Source organism: Xyrauchen texanus, chromosome 34, assembly GCF_025860055.1.
Source record: "Xyrauchen texanus isolate HMW12.3.18 chromosome 34, RBS_HiC_50CHRs, whole genome shotgun sequence".
Taxonomy (NCBI): domain Eukaryota; kingdom Metazoa; phylum Chordata; class Actinopteri; order Cypriniformes; family Catostomidae; genus Xyrauchen; species Xyrauchen texanus.
Window position 1 is genome coordinate 8,789,972 of NC_068309.1, and position 18,715 is coordinate 8,808,686.

Consider the following 18,715-nt stretch of genomic DNA (forward strand, 5'->3'; position numbering starts at 1 on the left):
CTCATCGTTGTTTGATTAGAAGTAATATTGTAATAAAAAGACCAGGTGTTCTCTGTCTGCAAGCAATTAATTTGTTTTGTGCTTACTTATGGGTGTTTGAACAGCAAAGCGTGAATAATGTAACCACCCGAGACATTCAAAAACACAATACATCAACTGCTGGATAGAATTTGGGAACAAATGCAGAGTCAGTTTAATTAAAATGTGATTGTGATTCATAGGAAATGTTTAATAAAAAGCATTGTATCTCCCTGGTTTAGGACTGTCTCTTGGAACCAGTAGGAATACATTACCTTGTGCAGCTTGTGTGCTATATACCAAGTACTCTGAAGTCTTTGAGTAGATTTGTGTGAGGAACAGACCAAAGTTTTAAGTAATATTCCCTGATCTTCCCCTCAGCAGAGGCGATCACATCTAAACCGTATTCCAGTTCAGAATTTAAAAAAATGGTGTGTCGCTGTTTATTGACAGAATTAGGGGGCGTTCATTTACATTTACATTTATGCATTTGGCAGATGCTTTTATCCAAAGCGACTTACAGAGCCCTTATTACAGGGACAATCCCCCCGGAGCAACCTGGAGTTAAGTGCCTTGCTCAAGGACACAATGGTGGTGGCTGTGGGGATCAAACCAGCGACCTTCTGATTACAAGTTATGCACTTAGCCCACTACGCCACCATCACTCCGTTCATGGTGAACGTCTTTCATTTTTCTCTGGTTTTCCAAGGTAAACATGCACTAGACGGACGTATTTGACCTTTGCGCTGCATCTCACTGATTTTCAGCGTCTCGTGCAAGAGCGCCACATTTTTAAGACGCTGTGTCAAGTAAAAAAAATAACTTTTCAAAAGACCTGTGTTTTGTTCTGCTCCTAGAGCTGCATCTAGCTTTTTATAGCTCAAGAATGCGTTTGGTCTGAATGGCCCCTTGAACGTTTAAAAGCATTCCACCAGAAAATAACAGCATAGATTTATGGGTTTGGAATGACAAAGATGAGTAAAAAGGTGAACCATTCCTTTAAAGGGGTCATATCAAATATCCCTTATAAGAGTTTATTGTACTATAAAAACATGCAGTATGTTTCAGAACTCAAAACTTCCTCCCTAGACCAAAATTTTTTTTTGACACCAAGCTGCAAAAATGGCTCGTTCTTTACTTCCGCCTCCACAGCAAGAAATCAAGTATTGATTATTGACACTGACTACCACCCCTGGAATCGCGAGTTAAAATCCTAAGCAACCAAATTGGCCCGGTTGCTAGGGAGGGTAGAGTCACATGGGGTAACCTCCTCGTGGTCGCGATTAGTGGTTCTCGCTCTCAATGGGACCCGTGGTAAGTTGTGCGTGGAACGTGGAGAGTAGCATGAGCCTCCACATGCGGGGTCTCCGTGGTGTCATGCACAACGAGCCACGTGATAAGATGAACAGATTGACGGTCTCAGAAGCGAAGGCTACTGAGACTTGTCTTTCTCCACCCGGTGAGTAACTGGACCACCACGAGGACCTACTACGTAGTGGGAATTGGGCATTCCAAATTGGGAGAAAAGGGGATGAAAAAAAGAAGAAAAGAATTCAATGTCTTGTTTTACATCATCGCCTCATTGGTCCGCCCACTTGACAGGTACAGCCATTGCTACACACAAAGAGGGACCATTGCTGTAGTTGTTATTTAACTTTCAAAGATTGGGATGTTGAGGAAGATTCAAAAATGTTGTGCCATTCCTGGGAGTGGAAGTTTAACGTCTCTTTATAGCCTTCGGAGGAATGACAACATTAGGAAAGAGTGGCTGAAGTTTATTATTTGACAAAGTTCAATGTGGGATTAAATGTTTTGTTCAGCACATTTCTTTAAGGATTCTTTTGAGAAATATTCAGATTCAGTCTTTGCAAAGAAACATATATTGACTTAGTATATTAATTTGTAGACTTTGCCGACTTTGCCGAAGTGTTATTTTATTTGGAACAACTATTGTAGTTAGCATGTTCATATAGATTGGGACATATGACTGAGTGCTTTCAGGGGATTTTGAAAATCACTTTCATGTATTTATTCTTTTGTGGAAAAAACAATTCCATGAGTGCTGGCAGGGGGTGTTTGTACTTCAAAACATGTTAGACAACCATAATACAGTGGGCATGTAGTATATTGAAGTCTTAAAGGGTACAGCACAGAAAACCAAGCGTTTTGGATGGAAGGCCAGAGACAGATGGATAAAGATCATTTTATAATATATTATGACTTTTTTTGTGCAAAAACATTTACTAACATTATAAGTGAACATCAAGGAAATAATCATTGTTAAAAAAAGAATTCATTACTTGACCCCTTTAAATATTTCATAACATTGGCCCTAGCTTACATTTTAAATATTTTACTTCCATTGCATTCAAATTGTTGAAAGAATGTGACGAGGAGGATTTATCACTTTTAAGACACCCTGACATGGTTAAACTCAGCCAAGATTCATCATACAAACAGCACCATGGTAACATCCAGTCGATCCAGGCTTATATTTTTGGAGTGGATTACTCATGGTTGAGGATTGTGAAAATCATGAGATGTGAGATTATTCATCAAGAAGGTTGCTGAAGGGTGTATCTTCATTTATTTCTCATCAGACAGTTGGAGATAGAGTGAGATCATTTTCAAGAGAGTGCTGTATGCATAGAAAAAAGAAACTGCTGCTGTATTGTTAGCCACTAGGGGGCGACACTGTGACTTTCATAGGGTGTTTCCTTTGTCATCAATAGAAGCCTTGAAGAAGCCTTTATTTTTTGTCACACATTATATACATTTTTAACATATACAGTGAAATTATTTTATTGCATATCCCAGCTATGCTGGGGTCAGAGCACAGGGTCAGCCATTATATGGCACCCCTGGAGCAGATAGTATCAAGGTCCTTGCTCAAGGGCCCAACAGTGGCATCTTGGCAGTGCTGGGGTGAACCCCCAACCTTCTGGTCAGTAACCCAGAGCGATAACAGCTGAGCCACCACTGCCCCTTAAAAAAGAATAAATAGCTAAATAGCAAGAATTCAAATTATTAATTGAAAGACAACCATATGTTAAAAACAACTGTAAAACAAAAGAGAAATATTTTAATAATACAATTTGTTTTTTAAAAAATGCTTCATGTATCAACAGCATCCTGGCCCTATGGGACAAGGGATCGTTTGGGTACCCTTAACAACTTAAATGGCAGTCAGAGGTCAAAGAAACAAAATTGGTGCAAACAATCCCAGGGTTAAGAGATGTCAGTTTGCCTAGATTAACCCACAAGGCCGAACACAGTTGCACATGGGAGTTAAAAGATGGTGTCATGTTTTCCTATAGTCTATTTTCCAGTTTAACCACATACTGTACAATTGCCCTCATACTTCATAGCCCACACACAACTAAATTGTTGATTCATTCATTAAGCTAACCAAATATTTTAGTAGTGAAATAGTGACCAGTCACATGACCTAAAATATTGTTTTTCTCTTATACTTATTCTGCAGGGTCTAAAAGTCTGAGACCACATTGGAAATTTGGGATTTTTATATTATTTTATACATTTACACCTGCTAATAAAGATTTGAGATTGTTTGCAATATTTCTAGGTCAATGACCAATTGCCAATTACCAAATGCTCCTCACAATGCAAGTGAAAGTTGACCAAAACGTTTAAGGTCCAAAAAGCATGTAAAAGCAGCATAAAAGTAATCCATACAATTCAAGTGGTTGAATACATATCTTAAGAAGCGATATGATAGGTTTGGGAAACAGATCAATATTTAAGTCCTTTTTTTTACTATAAATTCTCCTCCCTGCCCAGTAGGTGGCGATATGCACGAATAATGAGAAACGCAGTGGTTGTTGGTGTAGAAAGCAAAGATGTGTGAATAAAAAACAGAGGGGAGTGGAAACAGTGACCCCCAGGACGGAGAATTGCGGCAACCTTGGTGTGCGCACATGTTAAGTCTCCTGTGTGGTGCAGTGGTACAGAGACACTTCTTCCTCTAAGAAACTAAATTGTGCCCAAGACAAAAAATTGACCAAAACCAGAATTGTGAGAGGGGTGGCCATTGGGGTCCATGGTGGCCACGGGAACCCCTGGCCACCCCCTAGCTCTGCCACTGGCTGACTGTATGTGGTTTTGGATCTTCAGCGTTGTAGTCACCATTCACTTGCATTGAGTGGACCTATAGAGGTGATATATTCCTCTAAAAATATTTGTTTGTGTTCTGCAGAAGAAAGAAAGTCACACATCTGGGATGGCATGAGGATACAAAGAGTAAATGGTGAGAGAATTTTCATTTTGGGATGAACTATCCCTTTAATGCAAGTGCAAAATAGAGGCATTTTCACTTGTTGTCTCAGCCTGTACTTACCCGTTTATAGATTCTTAAAATAATAACTTCGCATACCCATGTCAACCTCCCTGGCATTTTAACAAATGTTCGTATTACTGTATACAGGTATAACTTTAAATGTAACCACCGACCATTAATAAATACTACATGCATATCTTGTGGTTTATAAACTTCTGAAAGTTGATCAAGTGTGGCAGTAGGAGGGGCCGGAGGGATATTCTTGAAACAGTTGAATCTGCGCGTGGGGCTTTGCGGGAGGTAACCAATCAATACTCTCCCAATTCCACTGAAAGACGCGAAGACGCTGGCGTTAAACGGACACATATAAGATTGTTTAAAATGAACTACATGGGCAGAGGAACTTTTCTCAGACTCGCTGTGGTGATAATATTATACTCATCGGGAACGCCGTGGACTTTTCGTGAGGAGAAGGAGGATGCGGACAGGTAAAGTGCGCGTGCAGTGCGCGAGCTGTCCTAACAGGCGCGCCGTCCGTCAGCTTGCTGTGTCACAAACTCTGTATGAATAAAAAGTGCTGTTATGTGTGTAAAGCAGATGTATTTGTGTAATACGAAACAGCTGACGACTCCTTTGTGTTATTACAGAGAAGTGTGTTCGGAAAACAAAATAGCAACGACGAAATATCCGTGCGTAAAATCCACGGGAGATGTGACAACATGCTACAGGTAAGGGACTTTGTTTATGTTTACAATCCTGTAGAGTCCTATCTATCTATCTATTTATGTATCTATCTATCTATCTGTCTATCTATCTACTCTCTCTCTCTCTCTCTCTCTCTCTCTCTCTCTAGTGAAACAAAGTCGTCATGCCACTTTAAAAGACCTCTTTGTAACCTCAACGTTGACATATGAATGGTTGTATTTTTAGTTTAATGTTATACATCTTTGATTGGCTTTGTTGCATAAACCTGTCTTGCCTGATGGTGTTCTGAAAATCACATTTTCTTAGAAAGGCTTCCAAGTAATTATTAGGCCTATATTACTTTAACAAATTATAAATTTGTCTTAGAGGTTTCACCTAAAATTAAGCATTAAAATAAAAAATTAAAATGGATAGCTCAGATAATTTGCTCTTTTGATGAGACATTTTTTGAGCTTATATTGAAATTTCTAGCTTTGGTGTCTTGGCAAATCTGAGTACAGTTTGTGACATTGTTTAGATCTTTTCTGAAACTCTGGAGTTTTTCTTTTTCAAAAGAAACCTCTGAGAATCAAGCAGAGCTCTTTATTTAGTCTCATTGCTGTCTAGGAGAAACAAATAAGAGTAAAGATCCTATGATTTTTCTTTCCACTTGTTTAATTGCTTATAGCATGCAGTGGTTTTGTTGTTTCAAAAACACTGGCACGCAGCAGCATATTTGTACATAAATAATTAACCTGCTTTTAATTTACCATGGGATTCTACAGCATTAACAAGCCACAGACTCTAGCTTTGCTTCATGCGATTCATACGTGGCAATGAAAGAACCATACTGAGTTTTATTTTTAGAAAATTGGACCCATATTGTTGCATTTTAAATTGAAAATTACTCTTTAATTTGTTAAATTAGTCAGTTGCTGTTCATGATTATCATTTCTGGAAGGGGAGTGTTTTATTTTCATCAAATAAAGCTCTATATTTTATAGACTATCACCGGATCAACCCTTAATCAACAAGCATTATCAAGATACAGAGTGATCTCTGCTATTTCTATTCTCAGAGTTGCCGAAGTTCTCTTCATTGATGTTTCCTTGTGTTTGTGTCCTGTGTCAAGCATGTTAAATAATCCTGTTTTCATTCCCTGTGACCTTTTGATGGTGTTGAAAGAAAGCAGAGCGATATCACTCTTTGAAGGTTGGGGATTAGGATGCTGGAGCTTTAATCTAGCTCCTGATCCAAAGCAGGTCCTTTAGCCTTACCATGGTAACTTAAGCTAGTTTTGACAGCAAATCTTATTGTTTCAGTTGACTGCTTAAGCCCCGTTCACACTGCCAGTGACATCACACGAGACAGTGACACAACCCCATTCGTTTTCAATGAGAGTACTGCGACATCCAGCGACACGAGAAAATTCCAACTTTATGCAAATGACGAGCGACATTTACGTGTGACTACCGATGAGTGCAGACAGAGTAGCTCACGTAATTTGTCTCCAGGCAGGGTGAGTGTGAGATACTGGATTTGACTTGAGGGCTGTCAAGACGGAGGAGAAGTTAAAGGTTTCTGTGAGCGATTTCACTGTTTTATATCATTTGTTTTGAAGTGCAAAACAAAACAACAAATCTAAAAACACAACGGCAAATCCAAAGACAAAGTAACAAATCAAAAACTCATCAACAAATCAGAAAACACAATGGCAAATCAGAAAACACAACACCAAATCCAGAAACAAAACAAGTTAGAAAGCACAACGGCAATCCAGAAAGCGCAACAGAAAGGCGGCAAGACCGAAAACGCAACGGCAAGACAGGAAACACAACGGCAATTCAGTCGAAATGGAGAGGGTAGGTACAATAGCTTCTAACCTGATTGGCTGTGTGAATGAGACCTAGTCATTTTGTTCAGAATTGGTTCACTGAATTGATCAAAATCCACTGCAAAATATCACTGACTGAAAAACAAAATAATTGGGAGTGTTTTCTCTCTCAGGAAAACCGTAACAGGAAACTTTATAACACAGAGTAAAAACAGCAAACGGGAAAGTTAAATTTTTGGTACAATGTTCATCTATGGCAGGGAAGGGGCTTTGTAAAGATCAGGGGCCGCAAAGCTGGATCCCTGTACCCTCGAGGGCCACACTCTTAATTGTTACGAATATATATATACACTCACCTAAAGGATTATTAGGAACACCTGTTCAATTTCTCATTAATGCAATTATCTAATCAACCAATCACATGGCAGTTGCTTCAATGCATTTAGGGGTGTGGTCCTGGTCATGACAATCTCCTGAACTCCAAACTGAATGTCAGAATGGGAAAGTAAGGTGATTTAAGCAATTTTGAGCGTGGCATGGTTGTTGGTGCCAGACGGGCCGGTCTGAGTATTTCACAATCTGCTCAGTTACTGGGATTTTCACGCACAACCATTTCTAGGGTTTACAAAGAATGGTGTGAAAAGGAAAAACATCCAGTATGCGGCAGTCCTGTGGGCTGAAAATGCCTTGTTGATGCTAGAGGTCAGAGGAGAATGGGCCGACTGATTCAAGCTGATAGAAGAGCAACTTTGCCTGAAATAACCACTCGTTACAACCGAGGTATGCAGCAAAGCATTTGTGAAGCCACAACACGCACAACCTTGAGGCGGATGGGCTACAACAGCAGAAGACCCCACCGGGTACCACTCATCTCCACTACAAATAGGAAAAAGAGGCTACAATTTGCAAGAGCTCACCAAAATTGGACAGTTGAAGACTGGAAAAATGTTGCCTGGTCTGATGAGTCTCGATTTCTGTTGAGACATTCAGATGGTCAGAATTTGGCGTAAACAGAATGAAAACATGGATCCATCATGCCTTGTTACCACTGTGCAGGCTGGTGGTGGTGGTGTAATGGTGTGGGGGATGTTTTCTTGGCACGCTTTAGGCCCCTTAGTGCCAATTGGGCATCGTTTAAATGCCACGGCCTACCTGAGCATTGTTTCTGACCAAGTCCATCCCTTTATGGCCACCATGTACCCATCCTCTGATGGCTACTTCCAGCAGGATAATGTCACAAAGCTCGAATCATTTCAAATTGATTTCTTGAACATGACAATGAGTTCACTGTACTAAAATGGCCCCCACAGTCACCAGATCTCAACCCAATAGAGCATCTTTGGGATGTGGTGGAACGGGAGCTTCGTGCCCTGGATGTGCATCCCACAAATCTCCATCAACTGCAAGATGCTATCCTATCAATATGGGCCAACATTTCTAAAGAATGCTTTCAGCACCTTGTTGAATCAATGCCATGTAGAATTAAGGCAGTTCTGAAGGCGAAAGGGGGTCAAACACAGTATTAGTATGGTGTTCCTAATAATCCTTTAGGTGAGTGTATATAAAATGATGAGTAACATTTTATATAGTTAGAATGTTAGTTAACGGGATAGTTCACATAATTTACTCACATTAATGCCATCCCAGATGTGTGTAACATTCTTTAATCTGTTGAAGAAATGAACCATAAATCTCCCTTTTCACTTTCAGATGTGAAAGTTAAACTAAAAAGTGGACACGTATGACTACAGATGTGAAAGTGGATATTTATAGTAACTTAAATATTGATCTGTTTCTCACCCACACGAACAGTATCATATTACTGCTAAAGACATAGATTTAACCACTGGAGTCATATGGATTACTTTATATGCTGCATTTATGTGACAAACCACATACAATTTTCAGTAATTGAGCATTTGGAATGTATTTTGAAATAATCGTGCAAGTGGGCAGAGAACCAGTCAGGAAAGGACTACAGCCAATCAGGTGAGAAGTTATGGTACCTACCCTCTCCGTTTCGACAGAATTGCTCTTTTGTTTGCAGTTTTGCCATTGTGCTTTATGATTTTTTTCATGTGTTTCTGAATTGTTATTTTGTCTTTGGATTTGCTGTTGTGTTTTTAGATTTGTTGTTTTGTTTTGCAGTTCACAGCCACCGTAGTAACCATATAGATACGGTCTAATAAAACGATGCGTGGAAAACCGTAGCGGCATTCTGAGTGAGTTTGATTCATATGTTGATACAACGTTTGTTTTTAATAATATGATGCATTAAGCACTGCTGAGGGTTATATTAAATGCTCTCCCCTGCAGAATGTGCATTTTTAGAGGCAAAAGAACTGATTCCTTGTCAAATTAGTATGATATCTTGGTTTTATCTGCAGTATCATCTGTAAATGGCATTTCAAACGCTACTATGGCCAGTTGTGCAGTCCATCAATCATGTTAGAGCAGTGGCAGCAGTAGGAACACACACCAGCGACATAGATCGCAAAGTCTAGCCACATGCCACCCACGGTGTGAACGGGGCTTTAGGGATGGTTAAACTGGGGATGGATCATTATGTTCAACTAGTCATCCAACAAACGACTACTCATTTAATGAGGTGGACTAGATTATCTACATTTTTTTGGTATTTTTGTGTTAACAGTATAATGTGCTATTAGTTTACACTAACAAAAATGTTGCGTCTTTAAATCATACTAAACTGAGGAAAAAAAAGAGTGTGGTTTATTTAAAAAATAATAATTTAACAGACCATATTTTCAAATAAAGGCTACACACAATTCTTGGTTGCTTTACTTAGAAGTTCTCAATTTAAGTTGCAGGCCTGAACAATTGGTACACAAAACACGATGATGGTAACAATCATCAGATAATAGTTTTGATCATCAATGGGTAATTTCTTCAGACTTTACAAAACAAAATCAGCAATAAAAACTGTGTAAATAAACTTGTAAACAGCGAAACCATGCAGGCTCATTAATTATTCAAGCCTGCATGCTGGGAACACAAGCTTCAAAAGGTTACATAATATTTACTTGTTCACTTATGAATTCTTAAAAAATTATGAAGAGGTACAAAAGCTTTATAACTGTTCTAACAATTACTAATTTCCAATATACTGTAAATAATATCTGATATCTTAGAAGTCAAAGTCTTGGAAGGTTTCCCTCATCATGTAGCCTTTAGGCAAGTGCTGCTTTCATCAACTGATATGTCCGTTTATGGCATTTTTGTTTCTGCATTAGAGTGAGGATGAGAATGAAAATGAAATAGCTCATGAAAATTAGGCAGATATACTTTTTCAGGCACACACTGCTCACCACAAGGGTTTTGATTGGTGCCTTCTGCATGACGTAGAACAAACTTTGCATGCAGAAAACTTTGCAAAAGTATAAACTCCATTTTACTTATCCAAGCACACATGCATTTTGATGCATCAGTTGGTAGAGTGGGTCGGCTGCTAATCGCAGGGTTGGTGGTTCGATCCCCGGCCCACATGACTCCACATGCCGAAGTGTGCTTGGGGAAGACACTGAACTCCAAGTTGCTCCCAATGGCAGGCTAGCGCCTTGCATGGCAGCTCTGCCACCATTGGTGTATGAGTGTGAGGGTGAATGGGACACTGTGTAAAGCGCTTTGGTAACCTAAAAAGGTTACCTCTTACCAACCTTTGGTAAGGTTTAAAAAGACCATTTACCATGTTAAAGCATGTTATCATGTTAATAGTGAGTTTGAGACTTGTTTGCATTCCTTATTGTGGTCTTTTGACATGTGTGAATTAAGTGCAATGAACTGCATTTATAAAAATAGCTCACTCGTCAATAAAATAAAATAAAAAAAGTTGGTCATAGGAATGTAATATTTCTATATTTAACTGGGTTACATTTTGGTAAATAATTATAGGAAAAGAAAGATTTAGATGGTTCCTTGTTTTCTGCATTTGAAGTTGTTTTAAAATAAAAGCAATTATCTTTTACACTTTACATGTTTGTTTTGATTTAATTTGAAGTGCTCGGGACATGGCTTTATAAGCTGAGCCTTTTATTTTTGTAATTCAGCACATAGAATGCTGATTTATATCCAGATTTAGATTAACCTGCAAATATATCAGCTATCAGCCTCCAAATACAGCCTAATGAATTATCGGTTATCGGTATCAGCCCAAATGTCTATAACGATACATCCCTATAATTAATTATAAATCAACCATCAGTTTTTCATATTGGTGTCTTCATGTTTATTATGGTATGCCGATGGTTTTAATTTGGTCAATTGTTTGCCGATAAATATTGGCAGCTGATACATCAGTGCATCCCTAGTTTGATGTAACCACAGTATTTTGGGGTGCTTCTATGACACTTCGGCACACCTGTTGCTCAAGTGGACCCTTCAGGACTTGTACCCTGGCTGTTTTACCAACAATTCAATGCTCTAACAGTTGAGCTACTGCACTATTTGATTGTTTTTGAAAAAGCTTATAATTGTATTTGGTTATGTAATTTATAAAACGTTAAAATGTATCTATCGCCTTACAAGTCATGCACTATAGTAAAATGGATTTGATGTCATAAAATAGCATTGAGTGAGGTTCAGGGCGATAGGTGTTGTTGCCCTTTTTCTCAAAATGTGTGTGAAAGGAAAGAAGTCGTTGTTGTTTTAGCACGTCCAGTGATACATTATACGTGACGAGCCACATAAAAATCTTTTTGCAAAAATGTAGGTATGGTACTGTGTTAAATCATTATTGAGGGTTGTTGTGTTGTTCATGGACCCCTTCATATGAATTGTCATTTATCTGAAATAGAAATCAACAATTGAAATTGTAGAAAACAGGCTTTCTTTTTTCCCTGTGCTTTTCCTGTGCAATTGCCACTCTTTTTCTTCCTCTGTGAGGGTGCAGTTGTGTCCACCTGCATGCTGTTAATGCAAGTAAATGCACGAACAACTACGTTTTTTTTATTATTATTATTTCAGTAGGTGTTGACATGTAATTCTTTTAAACTTGCCAAAATTGCTGTTAAGGTTGTCCTTGTAAATGCTTGGAGTGTGTAGTACGCCAGCACTGGTGACGTACAGAGTCTCGAGTCTCAAGCGTGCAATGGATTTTCACACTTGATCCCAAGTAAGCAGGCCTGTCATTACAATCTGCTCTTTTGTAGACCACTGGAATGACTCATCCCTGTTTTGACATGAGCTCATTGTAAATTATCAGGTGCGTTCTATAACCCACTTCTCTTGGGCTGTGGCTTGGCAGCTCTCAAATGAGGCGTTGTTTGTTGTCATTCAGTGTGTTAAAGGGATAGTTCACCCAAAAAATTACAAGTCTTTCATTTAATCACCTTCATGTTATTCCAAACCAATACGATATTCTTTCAAAATGAGATGTTAGGCAGAATTTAAGTCTTAGACACCTAGGGCCCTGTGGAACCGTTTCATTTTTTCCCAAATTCCGTATTTTAACGTTTAATTACATTTTATCATTAAAAATCTAACCAAATGAATCCATAGAATTTTAATCCAATGAAAACATCCATCCATCCGTCTTCTATAGCCGCTTGTCCTATGTAGTGTTGCAGGCAGTGCTGGAGCCTATCCCAGATTTCTCAGTCCGAAGGCATGTAAACACCCTGGACAGGTGGCCAGTCCATTAAAGGGCCAACACACAGACATGCACATTCACTCTCTCCAAAAGAAACAATTTATTTTCAACATTCCATTGCATTATGTTTTATTAAATAAAGAGTATCTATACTGATCCTAACAGCACAAACCAAAACCCAAAACTGGAGTTTTGTATTATTATTATTATTATTGTCAAATACAGTGCTGCACAGTAGAGCATCACAGTATTAATGAAAGCAGTGATAAACTCTTGCTTGAGATGTTGCTTAAATATAATATAATTGTTATTGATATATTATTATCATTATTAGTACTACTACTACATTGAATATTAAATTTTATTATACAGAAGTAATATATTTCTGTCGCATTTTTCATGCATCTAGTTAAATTGAGTTTTTATTTTGACATTTTGCCAGAAAATCAGGTGATTTGCCTGCTTCACTTCTCGCCTTTGGAAAAGCAGTTCATTTTATGGGCTAATGTGCTCATTAAACCACAAAAGGCTTACACACAGAGTGCATGTTAATGATGCAGTTTGTGTATAAGCAGTGACTTCTCACATTCACTTACTGTTAAAGCATGCAACTCTTGCAGACTGTAAATCTCAACCTTTTGTGTTTTAATCATCGCACTGGGACCTATCAAAATTGTAATTTTATTAATTGTACATATATACATGAATTTCATCCAAAATACTGTATGTCAAATTCCACGACATTCAGCATTTTATAGTTAATAAATTTATGATTCCGCGATTCTAACCGTGTTTTCCGCAACACTGAATTCATAGGGCCCTAGACACCATATATTTTCATTGTATGGAAAAACTATGCCATGAAGTGAAAGGTGACTGAAGCTTTTTCATTTTCAGTGAACTATCCCTTTAATGCTTTAATGCTTCTGATCTTTGTATTGGTGCATCAGAATATTCAGCATCTGTTTTTGTGTTAGAAAGATGCCTGCAAGCCAGGGGTTGTCTCTTGAATATATAAAAATGTCAAACAGAGTTGAATACTCATGCACCCTACTACAATGTTACATTTGGTTGTGATCCACCCTTGAGTTTGATAGCTGTGAAAACTGGCCACGAATGCAGTGCTAAAGATATCTGTCCATCATTGCGTGGATCAGAGCTTTTGAAGCTCTCCTTGGCTTTTACAAGTTTTGTTTGACTCAGAAATAACCTACTTATGTGTGCAAGTGTAAAAGTATTTTGGGTGCTTTGTTACTCCAATCTGCATACATCTGGGTGCCAATAAATGAATGTTTGTATCCTAATACATTTAAATTGCTTATGCATTCAAAGATTAATTACAAAATGTTAAAGGTACATTTGAGGATATAGTTTACCGGCAGAAAGCATGTTATTTGGAAGACCACTGTGCAGGATGTTGAGATATTTCTGCAGAATTTATAGGTCTGTTTTCAATGAGATGCAACATACAAAATGAGTTAGTCTGACAACTTTTGGATTAATAGATGCATTGTTTCTCAGAAATGGGATCAGGGTCAACATTCTGAAGCCAGATAAGGACTGACTATTCCAGAAAATTCTGAAGGTGTTTCTGGAGAATGATACCATTTGAAATGCCTATTGGTTTGTTCTTCCAAATATTTCTGGTAGTTTTAGGCTTGCTGAAGTTGAAGCATTCCAGACCAAAGGCAAAAATATCCAAACGGACAAAGGCCATATCCTCAAAACCCCCTAGGATTCAAAACCAGCCATGAACTTGCACATGAAGTTCAGCTGACCACAAACACTTATTCATTGCCAGAAGAAAGACTTTTAAATATCGACTCAACCTTTAAACAAACTAGAAAGCCTCTAGAGTCCAGGCTCATGTCCTCCTCAACTCTGTAATCCTTCAGTGTTATTATTAAATATAACTTGTATATTAAATTTAAACATTTAAATAAAGAAATACAAACATAAAGGAGGGTATTTTAAACCTACTTTTAACAACTTTAATATTTATAATATTGTTTCCCTTTCATGGTCATTATGAATGAAAGTCATTACAAACAATATCTCTTTAAAATAAAAAATAAGGCTTTGACAACTTATATTTACACTTGTGCCTGTCTTCTAATGGCTTTATAGGCTTCTAAGACATGACAACTTTTCCGGTAAGGGAAAATAGTGAGCAACGATGCTCCCTGGTTTTTCCGTTGCATTGTGGGATTTTGTTTTTAGGGAGCAAACGTTTCAGTGTACTGGAACAATTTTGCAATTTAGACAGCCCTAGAAATGGCCGACTGCTGAACTAATGTGCTGATTGAGATGCACCCAAGATCATCTATTCATATTGTGTTTTTCAACCCCAATGTCTAAAGGTTCCCTTGAGCAGATGTAGATGTGTCTGGCATATGCACATTAAACTAAATCCTGTAACATGGCTTCGCAAGGTTAGCCGTTACCTACCGTTGAATGGCTCCCAGATATATTGTTCAGGCTTGGGACTTTGTAACTTTGTGGACTTTGGTGGAGTATGACATTTCTGCACTGTAGCAGCACAACACTTAATGCAAAAATTGTTGTTTTTAAACCTTTTTCCCAACCACTCCTTCAGCGAACACCACCTTGAGGGAGACCAGTGTCCCTATTAGGGCTGGGTAATGATACAAATTTACAGATTCTATTCCATTCCAATTCACAAGTCCTCAATTTAATTAGGTGTGTGTGTGTGTGCACGTGCGCGTGCGTGGTATCTCTCTCTCCTTCACTGGCATCTGGCTCACTCCAAAATCCGTCTCCAACTCTCACTGCAATGACAAAATGCTGTTAGAGACCATCATTGCCAGGTGATGATCCTTACCATTCTCATCGCCTGATCTCGCTCTCCACTCACACCACAATAATATATTTCACCTATTACTTTTTGTTACATGATTCTAGTTTAACCTGGGGTCTGAGGGTGTTTTGGGCCCTGGAGAAGTTTTGACATGCCTTGACATTTGTGCTTTTTCAGTTGCTTAAACACATTAATGGCTAAAGTCTGATAACACTGTATTCAGCACAAACTGGGCTACAATAATATGTGAGCAACATCTGTGTACATGTTTGTATTTTTGAGAAAATAATTATGCGTTGTTTTTGAAAAAACAAAATGTTTAAGTCATTGAAATAAGGCCATATAACACATAATATACATTTGTCCACAAGCCTTTTGAGAACTGTATCTTGTAGCCTAGAGTTTCTGCTACAAAATGATGTGAAAACATCCTGATCACTCATTCATACAAAACAATAAAGAAATTGAACTTTTGTAAGACACTTTTAGTGTTAGAAAGGTCATATGCGAGGAGGCGTGAACAATAATGAATATTGATTGTAATGTACCTTGTTTTTAAGGCACAGTCAGGGGCGTTCACCATTTGATTTGACCGTCTCAGTACATTAGCTTATGAATAGCGTGGTCAGCAGGTGGGTGTGATCACATTAGCGATAATTAGCTGAGCCAGTAGAAATGGTACATTGCTTTGTTTCATACAGATTACATTGCAGGAGAATATTTGTTTTAAATTTTAATTGTTCCATTTAAAAGTAGACATTTTAAGCTTTCTTTAGACATATGTGTCATGTTTGTGTGATAAGTATTCGCAGAGTTTCAGTTCATTTTTATGACGTGTTTCAGATATATGCTCACAAACCCAGAGACTTCTTAGAGCTCACCCTTTTATTTTCTTTATTTTACAAAAGCACAAGGTTTTGTTGTTGTTGTGAGTGTACACAAATGAAAGTAGACCTTTTATAGTCTCTAATGATGTCTTACACTTATCTGTATGCCCCAAAATGACAGAGAATTTTATGTTGTTTCTGCTGTAATGACGAAAAAATCCAGCAGGACGCACCAGCACATCCGTCGACCCCAGAGGGTTAATTGCAGAATTTGTACCATTTACAAATTTTAACATTGATTTATTGAATACATGCTAAAAGTGGTACTTTAACAAAACCTGCATTTATGAAAAGGCCATCTGTAAATGAGCACATATTAATAAGAGATGACTCAAATGGCTTTTTCTTATCTGTGCCATTGTAACCGGTCCTGTTCGACCCACTCAGAGCGGAATTTGTACAGGAGTCTCCGGCATAGGAGGCAGGTGTGCTAACAAGGAGGCTATAGGCTACAGGCTACAACCCCTATTGTCAGTCACTAGTGCACCTCTTGAGGCCAGGGGAGAGCGGTTTATACTGCACAGCTATCACGTACCAGCTGGCTACTGTTACACTCACCACCCTAAACCTTACTTCCATCCGGGTCACGGCACCACTGTAACGGTCCTGCTCAACCCGCTCCAAGCGGGATTGGAACTGAGGTCTCCAGATTGGAAGGTAGGCCCCCTAACAAGGGGCTAAGGGCTACAGCCCCTAGCGTCAGTCTCTAATGTGCCTCTTGATGCCAGGGGAGTGAGGTTTACATACACTCCACAGTTATCACGTACCAGCTGGCTACATTATACCATGCATGATTAGAATTCAGGGTTTATTAATTGTTAATTGTTTGATCAACAACTGACTGTAGAGATCAGAAAGGGTTTTTCAATTACAAATGGGTTGCGTAGATCTCATCTCTGGACACACATTACACGGAACAACTTTTACTCTCAACACCCAGTGAAAGGCTCTTGCTGCTGAAGCCTCCAACACTATACTACACAATTACTGGCGAGTAAAATCTAAACATTAACCAGTCAGTTGCCAAATATACACTGATGTGCCAAAACATTATGACCATCTTCCTAATATGCTGTTGGTCCTCTGAGTGCCACCAAAACAACACAACCCCCCTGAAGGTGTCCTGTGGTATCTGGCACCAAGACATTAGCAGCAGATCCTTTAAGTCCTGTAAGTTGCGAGGTGGAGCCACCGTGGATCAGCACATCCCACTGATGCTCAATCAGATTGAGATATGGGGAATTTCATCATGTTCCACAAGCCATTCGCGAATGTGCATTATCCTGCTGAAAGAGGCCACTGCCATCAGGGAATTCCATTGCTATGAAGGGGTGTCCCTGGTCTGCACCGATGTTTAGGTATGTGGAACTTGTCAAAATGGCATCCACATTAATGGATTGACCCAGGGCTTCCCAGCAGAACATTGTCCAGAGCATCACACTCCCTCCACTGTCTTGTTGTCTTCCCACAGTGCATCCTGGTGCCATCTCTTCCCCAGGGAAACGGCGCACACGTATATGTCCGCTGGGGGAAAAACGGGACCCATCGGACCAGGCGAACTTCTTCCACTGCTCCAAGGTCCAATTCTGATGCTCACATGCCAATTGTAGGTGCTTTCGACGGTGGACGGGTCATGGGCGCTCTGACCGGTTTGCATCTACACAGCCTTATACACAGCAGGGTGCGATGCACTGTGTGTTGTGACACTTTTCTCCCGTAACCATCAATACATTTATCTGTGACTTGTGCCACAGTAGACTTTCTGTCAGTTTGGACCAGACGGGAAAGCCTACGTTGCCATTTTCAGTGGAATTTAGTGTTGAATTTGGCTGTTGGAATAGATTAAGTATTATAAATGGGTTGCATAAACATACAATGTTTTTTGACAGTTTTCTAAGGGTTTCTTGCTTTGTAGACTAGTCGACTCCAAAATGCTTGTTTAAACATCAGTCAAATTAGTCCGCACATCCCTACTTGAATTCGCATTCAGGCCTTTCAACATTTTCAAGTCTGTTTTTGGCTCTTTGTCTAATTAATTTCAAACACTTTAATATCATCCTTCTGCGCAAACATAATGATCTAGTACTCTCTGGCTGTAAATATATGTCACCATGAGGCAAGGAACTCTTTACTTTTTAGTGAGGGGACTGCAATGTCATCACTCCCTAGCCAGAAGCCAGGAAGAAGGAAGACATTAGAAAGAATGAAGATTGAACTCCTACTGTTGAAGTTGAAGACTGTCTCTGTGTCCGGTTTGTTTTTTCTATTTTGACAGATTTATTGTTTGTCCTCTTTATTGCATGTGGGGATATAGGAGTATTTTTGAATGATATTCATGAGTTATGTAAGTCCACAGACATGTAAATGGGCTGTGTTCAGAGTAAGGTGATGAAATATGTAGCACAGCAAAAACAAAATGTAAAAAAAATCTGTTGCCAAGTTTCTCGCTAATTATCGCAAGATATCTTGCCATGTTTTTTTGTCCTCCGGTTCTGTTAGCTAAACTGATTCGATCTTGTTTATTGTTAGTGGGTTTTCAAAATCCATCACTTTTAATCAATGTAGACAT

At 38.8% G+C, this 18,715-nt stretch overlaps 1 protein-coding gene across 1 annotated transcript in view; it reads left to right on the forward strand.

Annotated features, from left to right (window-relative positions):
* Positions 1-4,574: 4,574 nt before the first annotated feature.
* LOC127627679 (collagen and calcium-binding EGF domain-containing protein 1-like) overlaps positions 4,575-18,715 on the forward strand; it is an 82,614-nt gene continuing 68,473 nt past the window's right edge. The window contains exons 1-2 of the mRNA XM_052104165.1: positions 4,575-4,803; positions 4,963-5,043. Of these exons, the coding sequence (XP_051960125.1) occupies positions 4,697-4,803; positions 4,963-5,043 (188 nt within the window). The 5' untranslated portion in view covers positions 4,575-4,696. The remainder of the gene's footprint in view (positions 4,804-4,962; positions 5,044-18,715) is intronic.